Genomic DNA, 23,670 nt, shown 5'->3' with positions numbered 1-23,670 from the left:
CAGCCCGGATCCTGCAGGGACCCCAGGCAGACCGCCCAGACTCCTTGTTTCCCATCACAGTGGACCTGCCCCCAACCAAGGAAACCCAGAGGGCACGTGGGGCTGGGGCCTGACCTCAGCCTCCCTCTTCAGTGAGTTACACCTACAGCTCCCCAGCCCCAAGACTCTTGCCTCTCACACTGTACATCCAATGCCTCAGGGGCAGGGCAGGTGGCACAGGTGTGGCCAGGTATGGATGCTGAGGTGGGCAGGCGGGCACCAGCCTCCTGCCATGGGGCAAGCCTAGTCAGTGTTGCCACAGCTTCTGATTTCTCAAGAGAAGACTGAAATACATATTTATAACATGGAACATTTTGATTTTAAAGTACCAGTGTAACAGGAAAACACTGTTCGTGGATCTAGCAAAGCCCCAGAGGGTGGGCAAGGCTTTGCTCCTGGGCTGTTCCCTGCTGTGTCCCCAGGGCCTAGAACGGTGTCGGGTGCAGAGTAGAGGCTTCAGAAAGATCTGAAGAATCTGCAGGGGCCCATTTCCGACTGCAGACTCCCAGGTGCCAGGGTGCTGCTGTCCCCACTCTCTGTAGACAGGACAGTGTGGCATTGTAGCACATGACGGGGACAAATGGGGATGGGGATTCTGCCTCCACCCCTGCTGGGGGTCTGTCCGGTAAACCAGGAGCAAGCCATGCTTTGCTGGGCAGGAGGGCCCTGTTATGAGTCTATGGGTTGTAAGCACTTAGGACAATCACAGCACCCTTATTCTGCCACTCACATTCAGTGATTCAATGTGGTTGGTAAAAATCTCCACAGGAAAGAAACAGAAAAAGGGGAGAAGGGAAGGACAGTGAGGGGCAGCTCTAGTCAATGGGCCTGCTCACTCCCGCCTCTGGAGCAGCAGACTAAGAGGGAGACCCAGCGGGGTCGGCCCACCCCCAGAAGGCTCTGAGAAGGGCTTGGCTGGAGTTCCAGCCTGCACGAAAACAGAGTGTTCAGAACTGATAAGCTTAAAAGCAAGTGACAATTTTTCAACCCACCCTTGCTCCAAGGGCAGTGAATAAACACAGCGTTGGCTCCAAGTTCCCACTGAGCGTGTCTGGAAGGAGAAGGGAAGGTGAAACCGAGCTAGAAATCAGCGTGGACTCTGACACCAGCCTCTTCAGGGCTGAACCGGAACGTCCCACTCAGAAATCCCAGGCTTGCTCTTCCCTTTATCACAGGTGTCAAGGCTACCAGGTGCCACCTGGCGATGGACTGATACAAGGCGATGGACTGAACTCCACGGTGATTATAGCCAGTCTGTGGGCAGGCATGAGGGAGCCTGCTGGGTGCTGTGGCGTTCTGTCTTGAGCTGGGTGGTATCTACCAGGTGGATGACACGTGTGCAGAAATGCACCAGCTGTCCCCTTCCTTGCAAACTTAACTCTATGTAAGTTGCACTTTAATACATTCACAAAAAACAGAAGCAGCAGCATGTGTCAAGCACTTCTCGGAAGCCAGGCACTGCATATCCAAATAATATAACAGTTTGGGGCATGACCTCTGGAGCTCAACAGATCAGGTTAAAAATTCCTGGTCCTCCACTTCTGATTCTGCCCCCAGCCCGCTCCTTGGCCTTCCAGCCTCTGCCCCTCAGCTGGAAAACAAAGATAACAACTGGCAGAATTAAGACACATGTGCATGCAAGCCCTTAGCACAGGGCCCAGCAAAGAGTAAGCTCAAAAGCTGTTAGCCTGTTACAACCATTCATCCACAACTCTAGGCATTGGTGTTACCAGGTCCATCCGCACCGGTGAGAAATGCGCCCCCTTGGTTGCAACCAAGCTTCCGAAACCACAAGCATCTCCACACAGTCTTCCCAGTTTTCCGCAAATCCACGTACCATCTATTACTTTATTAACACTTTTCTTTAAATTGACTCGCAATCTTTGCCTTAAACAAATTTACTTTTTAAAAATGTTATGTAACGGTCATACATGGAAAATCAGTATCACTTGCCAGGATTCGTTTTTTAAAATAGCTATTAAAATAAAAAGCACTTATCCACCTGAAAGCATCTTGCCTGACTCATTTTACGTTTTATGAATTTGGGAGGCAATGAAACTCTGCATGGGGGGTGGGGCATCATCTGCCCAAAGTGACAGAGAAACTTCCTGAGCCCCTTCAGCAGGCCTGTTTGCACAGAGGTGAACCAAGCAGGCCTGGCAAGCCCTCTATTTGGCAACATCCTGGTAACCAACCATCTGTGCACCACGCGGGCTCCACAGAGATAAAACTGCATTTATTTCTTTTTTAGATTTTATTTATTTATTTTTAGAAAGAGGGGAAGGGAGAGAGTAGGAGAGGAAGAGAAACATCTATCGGTTGCCTCTTGCATGCTCCTAACCGGGGATCTGGTCCGCGACCCAGATCTGGAATTGAACCACAGACCATTTGGTTCACAGACCAGCACTCAGTTCACTGAGCCACACCAGTCAGGGAAAGACAAAGCTGCATTCAGAAAATTAGACAGCCCTGGTCCCCAGTTGGGGGCATGAGAGAGGCAACTGATCAACGTTTCTCTTCCTCTCCTCCTCTCTCCCTTCCCCTCTCTCTAAAAATAAATAAATCTAAAAAAATTATTACAAAAAATATATATATATATTTACTCACTAATGGCAACTGTTCACTAATTCAGACACCCACTGGTCCCAGTTTGGCAGGAAAGACAGCACTCTGCCTCCACCTATTTGACAGCAGCTCGAGGAGCCGAGACCCAGGAACCCAGAGTCAGGTGCCCAGCCCCTGCCTCAGGGTGGTTGGGACTGAGCCCAGACCCTCACATCTGTGGGTCCCCAAACCACACAGAGGCGACAGGGGAGGAACTAGACGAGTAACAATGGAACGACATACGTGCAAGTGATCAGTTGCATTTCTTTGCAAAATATCTTCCAGAAAGGAAGGAGAGGGAAGGGAAAATCTCTCCAGTCTCAGACAAGAAAAGGGCACCTTGAAACTGGTGTCAGAGGACACTGCACTATTAAGAGGATTACCTCAGGGTAACAGGCAATAGGCACAACTTGCCTGGGGAGCCAGTGAGTCTCGTGAGCACCCATCCACTCATCCAGCAAATATTTACTGAGCATTTCCTATCCTGGGCAACAGGGACCCAGAAGTGAAAAGGCAAAGTCCCTGCTCTCAGAAAGCTCACATTCTAGGGGACAGAACAGTCAATACATTGTTTATTATGGAAGCTAGATAATATCAGTTAATAAGTGCCATGTTGGAAGGAAATCGGGGGGAGGTAATAAGGGCTGGAGAGAACTGCTCGGATTGGACAGTCAGAGCAGCCCTCTTGGAGGAGATGATATTTGCCTTGAAAGCTCAATGAGAAGGAAGCAGTCAGCTAAGTCACTGTAAATAGCACGTGTAAAGGGCCTGGGGCACAAACAAGCTTGCAGTGTTCCATAAACAGAAAGCAGGCCTTTCTCAGCTTCAGGAGTAGAGCGATCATGGTGAGTGAGAGGACACCGGCTGGGAGACAAGGTCAGGGAACCAGGCAGGGGGTTCAGGACGACGGAAAGCCTATGCAGAACTTTCTGCAGCAGAGGGACTTGATCTGACTTGAATTTTTAAAACTCCACTCTGGCCGCCATAAGGAAAATAGATAAGGGGGACAAAAAGCAAAGGCACCAAACAGCCCAAAGGGAGTCAAATAAACTCTGTCCCTCAACTCTAAGAGTCTACCTCCTCGGACGCTCTGTGAGGTCAAAAATGGGAAGTTGGTCAAAGGAAAACGTCTGTTCTCTAAAGTAACAACAGCCAACCAGGTGGCATTCAAATAGCACACAAAAGAGGGTGAGAGACAGGCCCTTCCACACAGGGCAGGACCCAGCCTCCTCCTAGGAGCAGAACAAGCAGCCATCTGTTCTGGGGCCAGAGAGTGGAGCAGCTCCCGCCTTGTGTCCCGTCCAGCCCTGGGACTCTGGGACCACGAGGCCAGGGCTCCTGGACACCCAGCCCACTCAGATCCCCTCTGCAGCCAGCTCTCGGGGCTGTCACTGGCTCTCCCAGTGGGGGGACACAAGCATCCTCCCAGACACCAGCCTTCCAACCCTAAGGACAAAACAAGCAACGGCTGCCAACATCACAAAAACAGACTAGACCACCTCCAGCAACACAAGCGTGGCGGGGAGGGACGAACCTGATAGAACCTCTAAAACTGAACACCGATTTAAGGTAACTTAAAGGATGGGAGATCATGTGAATCGATACCAGGAGACACCATCCCCAAAACCCTGACTGTGGGAAACTTCCTAAGACAAACAACTCAGTTACTTCAACAACTGTAAGGAAAAAAAGAAAAAGAGTTGGGGGAGGAAACTTAGAGAGAAAGAGAGCCAGTCAAACTTCTGTGACACAGCTGGGGAAATCGGAACAGTAAACATGACGGTAAGAAATCAGGGTTAGTTTAGGGTGTATGGCAAGGGCTGTGTTATATTTTTTAGAAGGACTTTATCTTCGAAATGCATACTGAAATATTTCAGAATAAAATGATATAATGTCTGGGATTCACTTCAAACTGGGGATTGTGTTACACTATTCCCTCTTCCCTATGCACTTGAAAACTTCTGCAATAAAAGTCTGGGTTTTTATTTCTTTAATCTAGGAATGGGCTTTTCCTGATGACCTACCCAGGGAAACCCTACTGGACATGATACCCCGCAATGGAGGAATCAGATTCACCAGACACACTGCTCTGCCCTTCAGAGCCTTGAGTGATCTGCTGACTGATCAGTGAATCCATCCTTCCTACCTCATAAACCCCATGGTGGCAGTTGTTCCAAATAACTACCCCCAGTAAGAACCAGAGTTCTTTTCCATTTATGCTAATTGACCTCTCCCCAGTCCCGAATGCCACACCCGAGGCCACAATGACTTGATCTACACCTTTCGGAACATACACATTTCCCTGCGTTCCCACCTCAGTCCTTCCTGCCACGAGTGCCCACCTCCCCCGAAGAGAGCACCACACACCCCAGCACCCACTTCTGTCATTCCTCATGTGGGGCTGAGGCCTGATCCGCCCTGTCCACAAGAAAGCATACTCTGGAAAGCAAAGCTCCAAAGGCGCTCTCTACTCAGGTGCCTCCTCGGAACCAGGCTCAAACCCAGTGCCCTCTCAGACACACCGCTGCTTTGGCAGCGTCCCAGGTGACGGCATCCCTGGAGGACAGAAAGAAGCAGAGCCTCCAGGCCCATACAGAGTCATCGTTGGGCCAAGGCTGATGCACACCACACCCATTTCTCCAGGAGGCCAACTGAGGCTGCAGCCCGGAGCACAGTTCTCCGGACCTGCGAACCAATGGTGCCAGGGAGCGCCCTGGTTCTGGGCCCATATGGGATGCCTGTGTCATTACCATCCCCCTGGCACTGCTATCTGCTCCACTATGTAATATTTTTAGGTGGCCTGGGGAGAGCAGGAAGATGGCAAGGACCGGGGGCCATCACTGCAAGTCATCCCTTCTGGCCCACAGTGTTATCTGCACAAGCCTGTCAACCAGAGGTGCTGGGAAGATTGATGGACGATCAAGCCTGCTGGGAAAAATCAAGAAGAGGCCTGAGTCTGACCTGACCCTGCAAGGACAGGAGGGGAAGAAGGAGGAACTCAGCAAATTTCACACCCAGCCTGCAGTTTGGGGAGTGCTTAAGAGAGGTTGGCAGCTGCAGCCTGCTGCAGGCCCCCCGTGGCCAGTGCTGACAGAGGAAGGGTCCCTAGTGGGTACCGAACTGATTTCAGGTGCTTAGAGATACAGAAACTGCAGATTACAGCTAGGGAAGCAAAGGTTATTTAACACTAACATGCAATCAATCACTCTCTCCTTGGGTAGGTTAAGTCCAGGGCCAAACCTGTCAGACTGACAGAAGCAGCAGCGGAATGGGATGAAGGCAGGGGCTGGAAGGGTCACCAACGTCTGCTGCATTGCAGGAAAGAGCCCAGTGCACCCAGGAGGACAAGATGCCATGAGCCTGGTGCATCCTCACTCAGCCCAGTCCCTTCCTGTCCCCTGTCCAGGCCCTTCCCAGTGCCTCACTGCTCTCCCCACCCGCCGTGCCTGCCCAGCTGCTTCCCGGGGCCACAGCTGCTTGATCCTGGCTACCAGCAGGGCTGCCCCCATCAGACATCCTAAGGTGGCTCCTAAGGCGGCAGGCCCAGGGAGAGGAGAATGGGAGCAGCTCTGACAGGACCCCTCCCCCTCACGCAGCACTTCCCACCTTTCAGCTGCATGTTCCCCCCGTTTTCCCACCTGAGCCTGTAAAGCCCATTGTGTGGATACAGGAACTCAGGCTCGGGAAGGCGAAGTCTATCCATCACATCACAGGACTAGAACTTGTAGCTCCCAGTTCAGGGACACCCCTCTCTCCCTCCATCCCCCAACCACACATCCTGTCCTCAGAGACAGGTGCTGGCCTGGTGCATCTGCCTTCTGTGAAGTACATCCTCCTCCTCCTCATTCCTCAGAGCAAGCCATCCCATACCCTCCTGACTTCAGAGGGCTGGCTGGCTCACCCCACCTCTGCAGGTAAAAAGCCGAAGGGTAGGGAATAGAAAAGAATCAAAGTCTAGGGAAGAGTGGGTTTGAGACCTGGAACACTGGACTCCAGAGTCTTGCTGGCAGCTTTTTCTGCTTGCCATGTGTGTCCCCAACGTCAGCCATTCCTGGGTCACCTGCAGGATTTCTGTTCCATTCGTCCTATTACTACTATTTCTATGAAAAAGACTCCTTTGGGAGTAATAGACAGAAAACTGTACTTGAAAAATAATTAAATAAAAATATTGGGGAAAAAAAAAGAAAAAGACTCCTTCTTTCGACTTACACATTCCACTCAGGGTGATGCTTTCTATCACCACCACACGGGGAAAATCAGTACCCCCTGGCATAACTAGGGGGAAACCCTAACAATAAATAGTGCGAGCACAGCCTATGTTGTAGGGAGGCACTATTCCCCATTCAAAGGCCCTGAGCCAGAGATCTGCTCTTTGTTATAAAAGGGAGATAAGCAAGTGTTTAAAAGTGTTAAAGCCAAGACTAGCACCAACTAGAAGCTTCCCCCTTGAAGAAATCGCAAGGATTTATAGAAAACTGAAAAGGGAAGCACTTTCTCCCTACGTGACTCAATGTTATTTCATGCTTAAGCACCTGAAGTCGTTTCACTGGAGAGTCATCCTGTGCTGTCGGAAACATCGCGTGAGACCACACATAGGAGGGATACACCGGGAAGGGATAGGAGACCACCACAGGGCCACCCGTGCCCGCTTCTCTCAGTACTCCAGTCCATCGCCTGCCACCTTCCCCAGGCACACACAGTTTCTGGGCCAGTCCAAGGGCCACCAGTCACCACCCAAGTGCGCCTGAGTCCTCTGTCCTTGTCTTAGCCCTTGTCTAATGCAGAGCAGAGCACTCCAAAACTCTGTTAATTGGGATCCAGCAAGGCCACAGGAGGTCGCTTCAACTCCTCAAAACATGTCTGTGAACAGCCAGCTCCCATGCCCTTCGGTTGCTGGCGAGCTTAGGGCTCCTGTACCCTAGCAGGGGAGGGAGGCTGTGCCAACCTGTGTGGGCAGCTCCATGGGGTCTTGTGAATATCAAGCCTGCAGCTGGGGGGGGGGGGGCGGACCCAGGAAGCTGCCCCCAGAAGCTCCTAGGCCCACCAGAAACCCACACCTCATCCCATAGGTCGTCCAGCTACATCTCTAAAATAACCTGGGAACACGACTTTTAATACCAGGAACAAACAAAGGAGAGTAACCCCAAGAAAAGTGAAGCATTAAAGCCAGAGAAACCCAAAGACAGAAGGCAGGGGGTGGGGGAGGTGGGAGGGCTGTGGAGAGAGAGGGGTTGAAGTAACCTCTAAACTTGCCCCTTGGCTGCAGGAACCAAACTCAAAGCAGGCAAATCATGGCCTGGCAGGCAGGCACCTCGCCGGTTCAGCCAAGTTGCAGAGAAGCAAATGGTATCCCCGGCGCATTGAGTCACTGGGGCCGAGCTGGAGACTGTGTTACCCGGGTCGGATCAATGCTACCCGCGCTGCAGAATTCAGCAAGGGCGCCGCGATCCGCAAATGCCGGGACTGGGGACTTAGGACTTGGTGCACTTGGTGCCGGTCTTTTGAGGATGAAGCCCTAAGGGGCCTTCCAGGTGCCCGCCGACCAGCCAATGCCCTGCCTGGGCTTTCTCCTAACAGTCGGTCTCTGAGGCCAAGCTCCAAACTCGCGCCCCCGACGGCGCCGGGAATAGAGGCATTTCCCAACCAACTCGGAGCCTAATGCCCTTTTGGAAAAGTCAGCCCCAAAGAAAATAGGGTTTTGGCATGAGAGCGGAGGAAAAGGGGAGGTAGCAACGCTGGGCTTTACCTTTTCTCTTTATTCTGTTTTCGGGATTTGTGCAGGAGTCCGATGAGCACCACAGCGGCGCGGATCCCCGCCTTTCGGCAATGCATCCTCCCCGCCGGCTGGGACATGGCGAGGCCGCCGCGGGTGCCCGGCCGCGCCCTCGCCCGCCCGCCGCGCGCCCCCGCCGGCCCGGCTCCGCGCGCTCCGCGCTGCCTGCTCCTGGCCCCGGGCCGCCAGCCTCGCATGGATCCCGCCCCGCCTAGGTGCGCCCTGGGGGTCAGGTGACTGGGCGCTCACTTCCCGGCGACCTTCAGCGTCTCCTCCGGGACCGCGGAACAACAGGCGCTGGCTCCCCTAGCGTGGGCATTTCTAAGGTTCGCTCGGGGCGCGGCCCGGTGGGGCGGCTCGGGGCTCCGGCTCAGACGCGCCCGCCCTCGCAGGGAGCCCGCCCGAGCCCCACCCCCGGTGCTTGGCCCCGGGCGCCCAAGCTGCGAGCCGATCCCGAGGCCCAGCCAACTGCACGGGGAGACGGGCAGTTCGCTCGCGCTCGGCGCTCTCGGGGGTCTCACTGCCCGCGTGTGCCCACTGCCCCGTGCCCGAGCTCCCGCCCTTCTCTCGCTTCTCCCTCACGGTCCCCGCCTCTGCGCCCCCCCACCACCACCACCACCACGTCCTCCGCCCCCACTGGCCGGGCCGGCCGGGCTCCCTCCCCAGGCAAAGGCGGCTGACGCGCCTTCCCAGCCCGGCCCTCCGGGATACTTCTCCGATGCTGTCACTGTCTTTAAAAACAGGGAGAAAAACCGTGCATGGAGGAAACGCGCGCCCTTAGTTCAAGTGAAACTGCCTTTGCGCGTGGGCAGCGGGCCTCCCCGCCCCAGACCCACGCTGCCGGGTGGTGTGAGAGGGGCACCGGGCGCCAAGCGCCCGCCCTCCCTGCTGGGGGCTCCCTGGCGTTTGGACTCAGTCGGAGGCTACCTCTGCCCTGTCCCCAAGTCCAGGAAGGGATTGTGGTGTGGAGTGAGGGCGGTTCACTCCAGCGTGGGCGCCTGAGTGGGCTGAGGTCAGTCCCCCAGTTAACATCTATTTTCCTGGACCCAGGAGTTAGACACAACCTAAGGTCAACGGTCCTTTTCTCCGCGGCTACAATTTGGCCTCGTCCCGGGTTGCCAGGGAGACGCAGGGGGTGGGACAGGGAAACATCCCACCCCACCGGCGTCCCGACACCAGCGCTGGCCGCTGCACACTCCGCACGCGGTTTTCTCCTGCCCCCACACACTGCGTGCAAGCGTCATCCTCACAAAAGGCACGCCAGCTCGTGGGGAAAGGGGCCCTGGCCTGGTCCCTGCACTGGGCGCAGGGTGCACCTAAGCGCCACTTCCAGTTCCTGCTGGGGAGTCTAACACCCTCTCACCACCCACCACCCTGAGGGCTTCTACCTCCACCCCCTAGGAAAGACCATCAGCAAGAGGGCTAGAGGGAATTAAAACAAGCCAACTAGTCCATCTTTCACCACAGCCCTGCTGGGGCCAAAGAAGTCCCTGAGGCAATTTGCCTCTTCTTTTTAATAGTCTGGTGTTCAAGCAAGCACTGAAAATCCAGACCAGGACCACAGAAAAATTCAAGGGCTTGAGGCCTCAACCCCACCTCTCCTGTGGGCACAGCTTCTTGCTGGCACGGGCGTTGGAGTGGAGGAGAGTGAGCACCAGGCTGGTGCCCAGATGTGCCTGGTTTATTTATGAAGCAGCCATGAACAATGGCCCCAGCTCTCTGAGCCTGCCTGGGTGGTGGGGGTCACAGATTTGCCAGGGGCATCTATTTATAGCCAGAGAGTGAGTGACCCAGGCCCCACCCCTGGGACTGCAGCTAGACTGGCTGCCAGAACTACACCAGTAGCGACCTGAGAATCTGTCTAGAAAAAAGAATGGGGAAATGAATGTCCTCAGTGGGGAAGAGGGCAGAGCCCAGCACAGGCAGCCCAGGGCTTGTCCTGCCTCCAGCAATATACAGAGCCGACAGGTTAATGATGGGCCACCTCAGTCAGACAGCAGGGAGGATGCTGGGGGCACTGGCCACAGGTCTAGCCCCAGCACATGGTGTATTTTATTCACACACAAGGGGAGGCTGTTGTCTCAGGCAAGGCCTAACTCCCTCCCACATGGGTGTGTGTGGGTAGCCCCCACTGTCTGGGAGATATTTTAGGTCAAGTGTATCAGTGGACAACAGGACCGTGGGATAAAAGTGAAAAAATTTTCCACCAAGCAGGTAACTTGATTCACTACGGTCTGGGGTCCCAGGCCCCCTCAAGCTCCTCTACAACCACAATTGTTTCCAGCCCTAGTGAGGCTAAAAACACAAGGTTGTCCCCCCAAAACCATTACCTGATCTGATCCCTGAGAGGTGTCACGGGAGTGGGGGAGCCTTTCCCTCTGCCCACACCCCACAGCATGGGGGAGCCTATGCACAGCAGTGGCCGTCTGTGCTAAATGGAACACCATTCCACCAGCGGTCATTAAACAATCAGGATGCACCCTGCTTTGTGCAAGAGACCAGGGTAGGAGAGAAATGGAGACCACCCTTGCCCAGAGCAAACAGGGCCCGACACACGAAACCACAAACCATCCCATTCCCACTTGCTTGTGCGTTGTGACCCGACCACTATTCCCCAGATCTAGGCCATTCACATACCACCTTCCCACCGTACAACCTGGTTATTTAATCACCCTTTTTTAGGATTTTATTTATTCATTTCTAGAGAGAGGGGAAGGGAGGGAGAGAAACATCGATGTGCCAGAGAAACATCAATGGGTGGCCTCTCTCACAGCCCCAAACAGGGACCTGGTCTGCAGCCCTGGCCTGTGCCCGGACTGGGAATCAAACCCAGTGCTCAACCCACGGAGCCACACCAGCCAGGGCACACTCATTCTTTTTATTTAATTAAATCAATGCATTCTTTACTTAGTTTTAAAAGAAAACATTGTTATTACCCTAAGTGAAAACTCCATTATCACTTGTTATTCATGCCATGAAAACAAATGCAAATAACTTAAACTTTAGCTCAATACTGAAGGCTCTGAGCCTGAAGTACCTTCGTTAAAACAGAAAAACAGCCAAGGGTTCGGTGTTAGCCACACACTTGCCATCAAACAAAAACAAAACACTGTCCACGGGTCACTTCGGGATGGACCGAGAAGGCTGGGCACATCCAGTCCACAGGGAGCAGGGCAGTGAGGACCACAGTAGTCTGAGAAGAGGTCTTCTCCCAGATCCCAACCCACCTGGCACAGCTTGTCCCCAGCAGTGTCCAAATCACAGGACCTCAAAGGACCAAGCGAGACACCCCCCCAAGCCCACAGTCCCTAAGAACAAAGTGCCAGGCAGCTGCCAGCCTGGGTCTCTGCCCCGATCTGGGGAAAACCAAAGGCTCAGGGTACCTGGGTTGGGAGGGGAGGTGGAAGGGGCCGGGGAAGTTAATAATGAACACTGGGCCCAGCTGCACAGCCTCATCCGTCCTAAGGGGCCAGTGGGGTGAGGCAGGCAGACACGCATGCTTGGACCTGAAGAAAAGGGCCTTCTGTGCCTGGGAGCTGGCCCCAGGAGACACATTTGTGTGAAACCGGGAATCAGCCCCAGTGCTAGAGCCTAAGTCTCAGACAGAGCTGGGGCCCGTGCTTTCTCCCTGCCCCACACCACCTCTGACTCCCAGGCCCTCTACCGCCCCACAGAATGAATTGGGAGGAAAGGTGGGGCCAAAGGGGCTTTGGAGCCATGGGGAAGGCCTTTTAGGAAACCAGGTATCTTCAGATGCCTTCCCTCTCCCCTTCTGCAGGGAGAAAGCCTGCAGCCATCCACAAATCACTCAAACTTTGGAGCAATTCAAGAGTTAGAAACACACAGTAGTCCTGCTCAGGACAGGCTGCCAACCCAGTTCTCTATGCCTTTGGAGGCCCACCCATACACACACCAACTGGGGGAAATCACTCAGAAGTTGCCCTCACCTCTTAACCTCTGCAGAGCACTCACACCTGTGCTACTAAGACTGCCCTTCAGATTTGGCTGGTATATCAGCGCCCCCTGCTGGGCCACATTACAGTTGCACTTTTGGAGTGCCTCCATAAGAGGGAAAAGAGAAAGGAAAGGGGGAGAGGGAAAGGAGGGAGGGACAGAGAGAGGCAGGAAGGGGATGGGTAAGGGAAAGACTGAGGAGGTCATCTGAGGTAGGGAAGCAGTTTCTATTTTGGAAGGAGAGAGAGACAGGAGTCTTTGCCAACATGTTGACTCTCCTCCCAGCTCCTAACCTCCTCTCTCAGAGCCCAGGACCACCCGCCAAGGGGTGCATCCCATTGCAACAGGGTCCTTCAGTGACAACAACAGTCCATGGCTAGGCCAGGCTGAGAGGCCTGACAGCCAAGCTCGGGAACCACAGCTCAGCTGTGCTTTCCTGGAGCCATACACATCGCACCAGGGAGTTATGGCAAGAAACTGGCTCAGATTTTGGAAACAGATCTTGGTGACTTGCGTGGCATTTCCGAGCTCCAGGGAAAGGAAGCCATGCCCGGAGGAAACCCACAGATCCCATTCGATGGCAGGCATCCAGCCTGTGGACTGCGTTTGCTTTGGTACCCTGAGCCTGCAATGCCCATCAGTCCGAAGCTGGGTTACAAACAGGAGGCTGAGGGAGAAAGAAGGGAATTCGTTGTCTATTTCTTGGGTTATTGAAGGTATTTAAAGTATTTCTTTTTGGTTAATTTATGGAATGTTGAATTCATGAATCTAAGCAGCAGGACTATAATTTTTACCATAGGAGGAATATTCAAAAGGATTTTTCCGAGTGTGAAATTTCTGATGAACACGAAGAAGTGAGTTTTGCATGGAGGCTGCCCAGGGGTCACTGCAGGGAATCAGGAGGCGCAGGGCTGGGTAACCAAAAGCAGGCCTCTCATACCCAGGGTCCCCGGGCCCCCACCTCACTGATTCCCAAACTGCCCCAGCTACTGCTGCCACCAAAGCCACTTCCAGCTCTAGGGTTTCTGGGGCTGACTGGAAAAGTAGGAAGGGAAACTGTCTTTCCATAACATTAGCAACATTGCTTAGCAACAACTTTCAAAGCAAGAACCAGCAGATTCTCCCCAAAGCCACTCTGTTTGGCTCTACCAAAAACACAGAGTGGTTTCTCATACACGTATTATTGATTCACTACTTTATATGCCCAGTAACGCCTTCTGCGCCTACACGCCTGGCTTCCTGGAAGGATGAAGTGCCCCAGCTAAGCAACAGTTCCAGACGACAGAGCTTTAAGTAGGAAACTTCAGCTTGTTTGCTTGCTTTTATTGCGATGACCTTGGCTACATGTTTTTCTAAAATGCCTTCTATATTTTTGTCCTTTATAAAGACAGGTTTAATGTAACCTGTTCCTCGTGATTCCGAGCCATTATTACCAATACCATCTACCATACTGAGTGAGCTAAAACCCAGTTACGCACTAACAGGCCATTAAGGTGAGGACCCATTTGTCCCTGTCACAATGGAATGGCCTCCATCAGCTGTGGCACAAAGATGCCAGTGAGAGAATAAAAGCTAAAAGGCTCTGCAGTCAGACACACCTGGGTGGGAACTCCATCTCCGGCTTTTCCTGCCTGTGTGGCCTTGGGCTAGAACTGTAACCTCTCTGAGCCTCAGTTTTGTCATCTATGAAACAGGGGTGACAACAGTGCCACCTTTCCAGGGTTCTTGCAAGGATTAAGTGAGCATGCATGGGCCACGCAAAGACTTGCAGGAAAATGTTCATAGATGTATCCAAGAGACAGCCCATCGGCAAACGGTGGTCTACCCACACGGGGGACTGCCACTCTGCCATAAAAAGGGACAAAATACTGACACTTGCAACAACATGGCTAAAGTTCAAAAGCAGTATGCTGAGTGAAAGAAGCCGGATGCAAAGCATACTCACTATACGATTCTACTCACACCAAGTTCTAAAGCAGACCATCTAAGGTACAGAAAGTGGGAACGACGGTAGTCTCTGCGGGTGCGGGACTTTCTGGAGAAGTGGGTGGAAATGTTCCACACCAGGACAGGGCAGTGCCATCCATTTGTCCAAAATGTATAATTAAGATTTGTGCATTTCAGCCCTGGCTGGTGTAGCTCAGTGGATTGAGCGCGGGCCTGCAAACTAGATGATCGCGGTTCGATTCCCAGTCAGGGCACATGCCTGGGTTGCAGCCCAGTTCCTGGCAGGGGCCAGTTCCCAGCAAAGGATGCACAAGAAGCAACCATACATTGATGTTTCTCTTCCTGTCTCCTCCCCTTCCCCTCTAAAAGATAAATAAATAAAATATTTTTTAAAAAAAGATTTGTGCATTTCAACATACGTAAATTTTTCCTCAAAAAACATCTGGAATTACTAATAGTAATGATAATAGAAGGGGATGTGGAGTGGGCACAGAGGAAATAAGAAACGGAATGTTGGTCATTGCAGGGGGCGGGGTGGGGGGTCATTACACTGTTCTATTGGTTTTGTGCATGCTGGACATTTCCCAGAATGAAAGGTGAAGGGAAATGTTCACGGTGGGGAAAGTCCATAGGGATTTTCTCTGGAATTACAATTTCTATTGTTCTTTGTGTTTTTCTTCTTTTTACAAATTTGTAAGGACAACCCATTAACTTTACAAACAGGTAAAAAGGTGGACACTCTCATTAAGTAAATGAGAATGCCTGTGAAGACACCTGGCAGGTCCCCTTTTAGGGGCCTTTCCTGCTGTGCTGTTTGGAGTCCTTGCTCACTGTGACAGTTCCCTGGGAACCAAACAGCGGAGTTTGACAAAATACAGAGCAGCTCAGGGGCTTTCTGAACTCAACTTCAGAGCCGCCCTCTGGCGCTCCATCATTCCCTCTGACTTGCCTTGTGTGCTGCACACAAGAGCTCTGAGCAGGCAGCTCATGGGTCCATCACTGCAAGTAGGAGGCACTGAAGATCCTTTTCCCAGTCGTGGCTCTGGCCGCTGTGTCTGGGTCGGTGTGAAAGTACCTGGACACACGCACATCTGAGGAGGAGCTGCACCTTCATCTCCTGGACTAGCAAGTCCTGCACCTGTAAGGAGCCTGGCTGGTGCCGAATCACCTTTTTGGATAAACCCCTCTGCCTAAAAGGCGCTCTGCATCGGTTCCCTCAGGCGCTAGCTGAGCAGAAGCAGGGATCTGGGAGAGAAGCAGTAAGCGGTCTGTCCCCCACCAGCTCCGGCCAGTCACGTGCTGGGGCGTGGGGGGGGGCGGGGCCTGCCGTCAGCCTCCTGTCCAGAAGGCTGTAGCGCTGACCCACCGCGGCAACAAACAGCAGGCTCCTCCGGAAGCAGGCTCTGCTGACCCTGTCATCACCCTCAAGCTGAGCATCCATCACTTTGGGAACTTGCATCTTTTTCTTCTTTGCCAGCCATTTTGTGGTGTGAAATTATTCTAGGAGGTTTGGGTTAGGAAAGCCTGTAGGAATAAACGGAGCTCTGGGTGGGTTTTATTTTGTACCCTATATCTAATACATTCCATATTCTCCTTTAAAAGTTTTTTAAAGAGTTTTGAGAAAGACTGAGGGACTGCTGTGAATGAATTGTTTACTGATACCCCGACACCCACAGTGTGATCTCAGGTTTTGGTGGCCAGTGCATCCGAGTCTCGTTCTCAGCACACTTGGGTGTGTGTGTGAGAGAGAGAGAGAGGCTAAATAAGCAAAGCACATGGCTCACAAGCCTAGTCAACCAGAACATTCAAAAACTAGAGCCCTATCTACCTGATTCCTGATCTTTCTCTCCTCAGCCCACCCCCACCTCGTGGGAATTAATCTCTTGCTTCTTTGGGTCCCTGAAGAACTCTGGGCCGGATATTCCTTTCCAGAGGAAATTGCTCCTATTGGTGGGTGGAATCAAAGCCTTTCTGCTTAGCCACAAGGAGTTTCCTTCACAATGGACTCAACTCACTGATGTATTAATGGCTCTTTCCCACCCTGACATTAAGTCCTTCAGACTCCAAGGCAAACACAAAGCTCATCTACAGTGTGGACACCAGGCTCCCAGCTCTGAGCCTCCTTCTGAGCAGCTGCCTGTCTGCAATTTGCAGCTTTTCACCAGGTCTGCTTTCTGGGGCCTTTCTACTCCTTCAATTGGAAAAACTTCTTCCAGCTGTCTGGCCTGCATCACTCTTGCTGTAATCTAAGCTCTCTTTGGGCGAGCAACTCAGAACCCCAAGTCCCAAAACAGCTTCAGAAACTGCCTAAGGCTCCAAACACTTTGTTTCCACCCATTCTGTCCTGCCCCCGCTCCCCTCACTCACAGCCACAAAGCAGGATACAAGCAGCATGGGTCACAGCCAATAACCAGAGGACCAGAGTTTCCCAATGATTTCCTTCTACTTAATACATGAGGGCAGTTTCAAGATTATGGGGAGCGGGGCTCAGCAGCTGGCTGTGTGTGACCATCCATGAAGCCCATCATGGCAGGGGACTCATGGAGAAGGTGTCGTAAGACTGTCTCCAGCCAGTCAAGGCCAGCGGGCAGTGACCTTTGAGTGGCCATGTGTCAGTTACGAGAACGCTTTCTTACCATGCTGGGCCCACCCGCCCCAAAGGGCAGTGGAATGCTGGACAGAAGTACAGACAGACAGGGGACCAATGTCCAATGGGGAAATTAGCTGAGCTACCTTCTCAGCTGCGGACCTGTCCCTGAAGAATGTCCCCTCCCCAGAGAGGCCCTCCTTGACCTCTCACCTAGCGCATCTCCCTTGGTTATTCTATACCCAGCCCTTGGTTTGCCTCCTTCGTGACAATCACTCTAGTTCGGGGGGTGGGGTAAGGAGGTTGGTTGGTTGGTTATCGATTTGTGTTTGCTTGGGCTTTGTGGTCTGTTTGTCCCAGGGGAATGTAAACCTCCAGGGGGCAGACATCATGTGTGTCTTAGAAGTCCCCCCCAACACACATTATGGGGGCAGTGGGGGGGTCCCAGGATGGCATATGACACAGTCTAGCCCTCAGTATATATTGCTGAAAGTGAGGACTGAGGTGGGGATGGAGAGAGAAGGATGTGAGGACGGATACCCCCTGCCCCCCGGAGGGTCATATGTCCTGGAGTCTGAGCTTACTTGGCTCCAGAAAATCCTTGCCTGGACAGAACTGGGTTGGCCAGAGGGCATCGCTGCCCCGGGGACGGAAACCCACCTCCCACAGGGGCCAGCACCCAGACGGACTGGCTGAAGGACACTAAGCTAGCATGGCCCTGTGAGCCGGGCCAGAAGAAACTTCAAAGCAACATCTCCAGCTCCAAAGGTCTCCCCCGGGGCCCCCGGAAGTACCCCCAGCTACGAGACAGCCCTAGGAAGGGTATACTCCAAAATGGCTATATTTCCTGCCAACCCTAGAGGAAGTTTTTAAACTATTTTGAGAAAAATGAAGGAGTGTAACTTATTTTGCTCCCAGGAGTGGGTGGGCAATCCCTACCTGCTCCTCAAGGGTGGACACCAGAGTCAGGCTGGGTCTGACCAGCAGCTGACCCAGACAGGTCCCCGCCCCCATCTGTAAACAGGACAAGGATACTAAGACCACCCGGGTTGTGGGGGTAAATATTCGTGAAGGACCTTTCTGACCTTGAGCTTGTAGGGAGGTTTGAGACCTGGACCTGTTCTCCAGAGGCCATCTGCACAGGGCCCTGCCACAGGCCCCCGAGGTTCCCAAGCTGGCCCATTAGAAACACTTGGGGACTGGGAAAGCCAGGGGTGGGGAGGGGAAAGGTCATGCCCAGGGAGTCCCCATGATGTAACAGGGTACAGCCAAGAGGGGGCCCCCCAAAAAGGGATTTGGAATGGGGTCCAGAACTCAAGGTGTCCAGGAAATATTAAGATATCCTCCCCCCTCCCCCCCAACATGTGTGAGTCGGGGAAGGGACAAATGGAGCAAGGCCATTGAGAGCTGTTTTGTACAGCAAACGCTTTGCAGCTAACCTCTGGCATGGTCATTTAACCTATCTATAACCTTAACTGACTGCATAGATATGTTAAATAGCTGTGGCCATGCTCTGAGCCAGGGGGATAGAAAGGGACTTCCACCCAAGAGGTAACTGGGGGCAGGTCCCCTGAGTTACAGCACCTGCGTGAGAGCTTGGAGATGTTTGGCTCCAGGACATGGGGCCACACCTGCCCAGACTCACAATGGCAGCCCAGTAAAGTTGGAAGGATATGGGAGTGCTGGCAGGTGTAGCCAATTGTAGGAGGAGTCAGAAATGGGGCTGCAAAGGAGGACTGGCGTGGGGATTTAAAAACCCAGACACCGCAGCTATTGGTGGAGAACCACATGGCTTTGCCAGAGTGGGGACTCCCGCAGGTGGGGGTAGAGAGAATCACTATGCGGCTTTAGCAGAGAACCCTACCCTCTCCGTAGCTCTGGTGAAGGAAAGAAGAGACTGTGCCTGGAAGAAGGGTGAAAGAACTCTTTGCTGGTAGGCCATGAGAAGGTGCCACATGGCTTTGGAGTAATTAGAGATCCTGCCTGGACGGCGACACAGCTGATGGTGCCAGAGGCCTGAAACACGGACATGTGCTTCTTTTCCTGAGTTACAGTACCCCAAATTAGGGCAGGGAGAGAAGGAAGCACTGTGGGCATCTGTGGGTATCCTAAAGGACTTTGATATTTTAATGGGGACATTGGGTCACTGCTTTAAGTCTGTATAGCTTTAAATAAACTTTTCCTTTCCTTTTCACAAATCTCGCATTGAGAGACATCTTTCCTCTGGCTGCAGACAGACCAGCCCAGTAGGTGGTAGGGACGGTATTAGTAAACTGTCCTTGGGGTGACCCCTGTTGTTCTGTAACAGTTTTGGGCGTCCCTGAGTGGGCCAAATATTGCCCCTCCCCCCGGACCTCTGCTCGGTAACAATCAGGACCAACCCTGGGTGGCTGCAGCCCTCCCAGGCTGTTTGGAACCACCAGGGGCCACATCTGCCACTGCCTATGAGTGCACACCTGCCACCCGTTCTCTGTCTCAGGGCGACTTCGGGGACAAGCCAGAAGTGGGCCTGAGGACTCTGCGTTTTCCCAGCCCACATTCTCAATACCAACTACCTCCAGAGTTTCTCTAACATCTACCATTCAAGGATGGCTTTCCTGATTTTTGAAATGTCTATTTTTTATTTTTTTACCTTCACCTGAGGACATGTTTTCATTGCTTTCAGAGAGAGAGAAAGGGAGAGGGAGAAACACAAAGCATCAGCGGGCCACCTGCCCCGCTTGCCCGGACCGGGGATCACGCACCAGGACCAGGGACAGCGCAACCTTTCGATTGAGCTCCAACCAACCGTGCCACCCCCGGCCAGGGCAAAGGGAACGTCTGCTTTATTTATGTGCCTAATTTACTTATCTCCTGAATAGTACTAACCTTTAGCTCCTTAATATTTTTCTATAAATCAACTAACTTTTTAAAATACTTTGTACTAATACCATAAATGGATGTCATTGTTTCCCAGAAATAAGGTGACTATAAGGCTAAACATAATGAATGCCTACTCCCTGGGTGTGGGCCAGCTCCGTGGCTTCCTTCCCACGGGCACAGCATGAACCAGGGGGATAAAGAATGGCTTCGCAGTGGAGAACTCAGCCAGTACTGCCCCAGCCAGGTGGTCAAGACCAACACAGACCGTGGCAGGTCACGCAGACGGTGTGTGCTGTTAAAGCTGCCTGATGACAATGCCTCCTCACCTCTGTGGCCTCCTTCCCCGCACCCTATAACCCCAGTCTACTCGTGAAGGAAACCTCAGACAAATCCCACGTGAGAGGCATCCTCTCATCACCCGACCTGCACACCCCCAAACTGTCACTGTCACCAAGATCAAGCCAAGTCTGAGCAACTACTGGGGCTGAGAAGAACCTAAGGAGATGTGAAAACTAAATACATGGTGTCCAGAAGGGATCCTAGAACAGAAAAAGGACATTAGGGGGAAAGTGAAACCTGAGGAAAACATAAACTGTAGTTAATAATATCAATACTGGCTCATTAGTTACAGCCAATGCACCACACTAATCCCAGATGTTACTAACAGGGGAAACTGAGTTACAGGGTATGTGGGAACTTCCTGTTACTATCGTCTCAATTTTTCTGTGGGTCTAAAACCGTCCCTAAACAACTGTCTCCTGTGTAAAAAGTAAATATCATGAGCTCTGGCTGGTGTGGCTCAGTGGGATGAGGGCTGGCCTGTGAACCAAAGGGTCACCGGCTCCATTCCCAGTCAGGGCACATGCCTGGGTTGCAGGCCAGGTCCCCACCAGGGGCCCCGTGAGAGGCCACCACACATTGATGTTTCTCTCCCTCTCTTTCTCTCTCCCTTCCTCTCTGTCTAAAAATAAATAAAAGTAAATGCAATGAAAACAAAACAATGATATTTTATCCCAGCTATCTAGACACTTGCCTGCCCGAGGCCCAGAGCCTGGGACTCTCTCTATTACTAAGGACTCTTAGCCACTGTTATGGAGGCAATGAAGACACAGTAACCCCTAACTGGGGCGGGCTCCCTGGGGTTGTGAGGAGCATTGAAAGAGAACTGAGAAGGGAATGAATGCCTTTTTCTCTGGGTATCAGTGTCAGTGGTGTCCTTGTAATGTCACCTCCCAGTTCCAATTTGGGGATGACTGTGCCAGCCCATGTTCTTCCACCTTCTTCCCTTCCTCATCTGAAGCCCAGAAATGAGCAAGGGCTCAGACGGTCCCCTTGTGGGAGTGCTCTGCTCCAGTCAACAGTCACCTGTGGAGGAACCCACATCCCCTTTCTGAGGGGTCCATGGCCTGGTGTGAGTCACCATCCCACCTGTTGAAGGAGCAGCTCCGAGGGCAGAAGAGCCGTTCACAGGGTAACAAGAACCACCCCTGGTACGACATTTTCACAGTTGCAAGCACCTTCCCACCTACTACTCCACTGGAAACTCACAGTGCTGTAAGGAAGGAATGTAAATAGCATTCCCCTTTGCTAGATGCGTAAACTGAGACCCAAGAAGGTTAACTCTTCTGCCGAGGATCACACAGCTACCAAGAAGCAGAGCAGGGACCCAGGCACAAACGGTCCCCGTGGATCCCAACTCCCACCAAATCCAAAATGAGGGCTGGAGACTCAGGGAGATGTGGAAATGACTCGCCCATCAAAGGCTCACCATGCCTGTCACCAGACGAGGTGGTGGCTACTATTCTCAGCACCTGGGCCCCTTCTTCTGGCTGACAGGGCTCGATTCTCCCTTGGGGAATACCCCGCCACCACTGCTGGGTTTTGTGGTCCAGGTGGGACTGTCCCTCTCTCAGCCTACCCATCTGAACTCAGGGAGTGGGGGTGGGGGGGCGGGTACAGTGATTGCTTCAGGGATGGGCGCATACACCTAGTTAGTCCAAAGAGAATGAACACCTGAATTTTTGTTGGCACCGCTGAAAGAAGCTTCCTCCCTCTGGCGTTTCCACAGTCAGTGGCCATCTTATGAGAGGAGAGCTGCCTAGGAATGAAGTGAATGCAGAGGAAAGCAGAGCCAAAAGGTCGGAATAAACACTGTCTGCTGATATTTTCTGAACCACCTCAATCCAGCCATTCCTGAAGCTGTTTTCTTAAATGCATCAATATTTTCTTGGATTTGTTTTTTTCTTGTGGGGTCTTTTATTTTTCTTAAGCCCTTTGAGTTAAATTTCTGTCATGAATAGTCCAGTTAATGAACACACCAGATTTCTACCCAGTGGGCAGGAAAACACATGAAAGAACAAAATAGCAACTTGAGGCAAGTCAAAAGGCCACACCGCTCACTCCTTCACCCGAGGGGGACCCTGAAGGGGACTGGGAGAAGGCTTCCCAGGAAGAGTGCCTGGAGCCACTTCCCCAACCCTGAAAAGACCCAGCTGCAGCAGCCCACCCCGTGAGCAACAGGCTCAGGCCGGTCTCGACCCTGCTCCAGGGCAGGCAGGGTGGCCCAGAATGGCCCTGCAGATGGAGCAGGAATCTCTCCCTTCCTCTCTGCTGCAGCATGTGGGTTGCTCACTTCACTGTTCTTCAGTAACATCAAGGGCTATTCAAGGAAAATGCTGAAAAGAAAAGGAACATTCAGACAATCCCAAATGTGGGGCATTCTACAGAACAATTTTGCCAGGTCTGCTGTTCTGTATTTTAAGAGACTAAAGAGCCCTGGCCGACTTGGCTCAGTTGATTGGTCGCCATCCCGCAAACCAAAAGGTCGCCTTTAGATTCCCGGTCAGGGTACATGCCTGGGTTGCAGCCTGGTCTCCGGCTGGGGCACGTGCGAGAGGCAACCAACCAATGTTTTCCACACATTCCTGTTTCTCTGCCTCTCTTTCCCTCTACCCTCTCCTCCCTCTAAAAAGAAAATAAATAACATCTTGCATAAAAGAGACTAAAGAGTCCTGGCTGGTGTGGCTCAGTGGATTGAGACCCAGCCTGTGAACCAAAGAGCCACTGGTTCAACTCCCAGTCCGGGCACAGGCCTGGGTTGTGGGCCAGGTCCCCAGTAGGGGGCGTGTGAGAGGCAACCACACATTGATGTTTCTCTCCCTCTCTTTCTCCCTCACTTCCCCTCTCACTAAAAAGAAATTAATAAATACTTCGATAGGAACCTGCTGAAGTACTTAAGTATGAACTGTCACAATGTCTGCAATGTACCTTCTGTATTTTACTATCAGTATGCAGAGAAAGAGCAAGAACGACTGTGGCAAATCTCCCTAAGTGGAGAATCTGGGTGAATACAGATGTTCATTGTACTATTCTTCTCATTTTTATACAGGTTTGTAATTTTCAAAACAAAAAGTCGAAAAGAAAAGAACACATCACCTTTGGCTATACCCACTCTCGAGTCTTCACATATGAGTACACGTGTGCAGTGAACATGTGTACCTGTACCGTGAGCATGTGTGTGTGCCTGTGCAGTGTGTGGGTATGCAGTGAGCATGGGTGTGCCTGTGCAGTGCAGGGGGTACAGTAAGCATGTGTGTACCTGTGCGGTGAGTGTGTGTGCAGTGAGCATGTGTGTGGTGAGCATGTGTGTACCTGTGTGTGTGCATGCATTCTGCACCCCCATGACTGGTGTGCAAACAGCACTGGACCAGAGTCAGAAGAACCAGCTCAGGAGCAGATCTGTCCTCTATCTGCACGTCCCTTCCCGACTCTGCTTCCTTGGCTGTGAAATGAGGGTTGAAGCATCTACGTCCAGCCACCTAAATGCCCACCATGAGGTGCACTGTGGGCATTTAGGTGGCTGGAACATCACAGTGAAGGGGTTAGGAACTGAGGGCAGCAGCTT

The 23,670-nt window shown here is 52.4% G+C and overlaps 1 protein-coding gene across 5 annotated transcripts in view; it reads right to left on the bottom strand.

Annotated features, from left to right (window-relative positions):
- RAP1GAP2 (RAP1 GTPase activating protein 2) overlaps positions 1-23,670 on the bottom strand; it is a 223,428-nt gene that overhangs the window by 139,647 nt on the left and 60,111 nt on the right. For 2 of the 5 annotated variants that reach the window (XM_037069719.1, XM_037069720.1), the window contains exon 1: positions 8,390-8,804. The exons of the other annotated variants lie outside the window; for them this stretch is intronic. In XM_037069719.1, coding sequence (XP_036925614.1) covers positions 8,390-8,613 — 224 coding nt within the window. In that variant the 5' untranslated portion in view covers positions 8,614-8,804. Of the gene's footprint in view, positions 1-8,389; positions 8,805-23,670 lie in introns of those variants that run through there. 5 annotated transcript variants of the gene reach the window in all.

The sequence above is a fragment of the Sturnira hondurensis genome, unplaced genomic scaffold (assembly GCF_014824575.4).
Source record: "Sturnira hondurensis isolate 20B ecotype Veracruz unplaced genomic scaffold, ASM1482457v3 Scaffold0018728, whole genome shotgun sequence".
In the NCBI taxonomy this organism is placed as follows: domain Eukaryota; kingdom Metazoa; phylum Chordata; class Mammalia; order Chiroptera; family Phyllostomidae; genus Sturnira; species Sturnira hondurensis.
The sequence above is the reverse complement of the archived record's forward strand: the minus strand, read 5'-3'. Positions and strand labels throughout refer to the sequence as shown.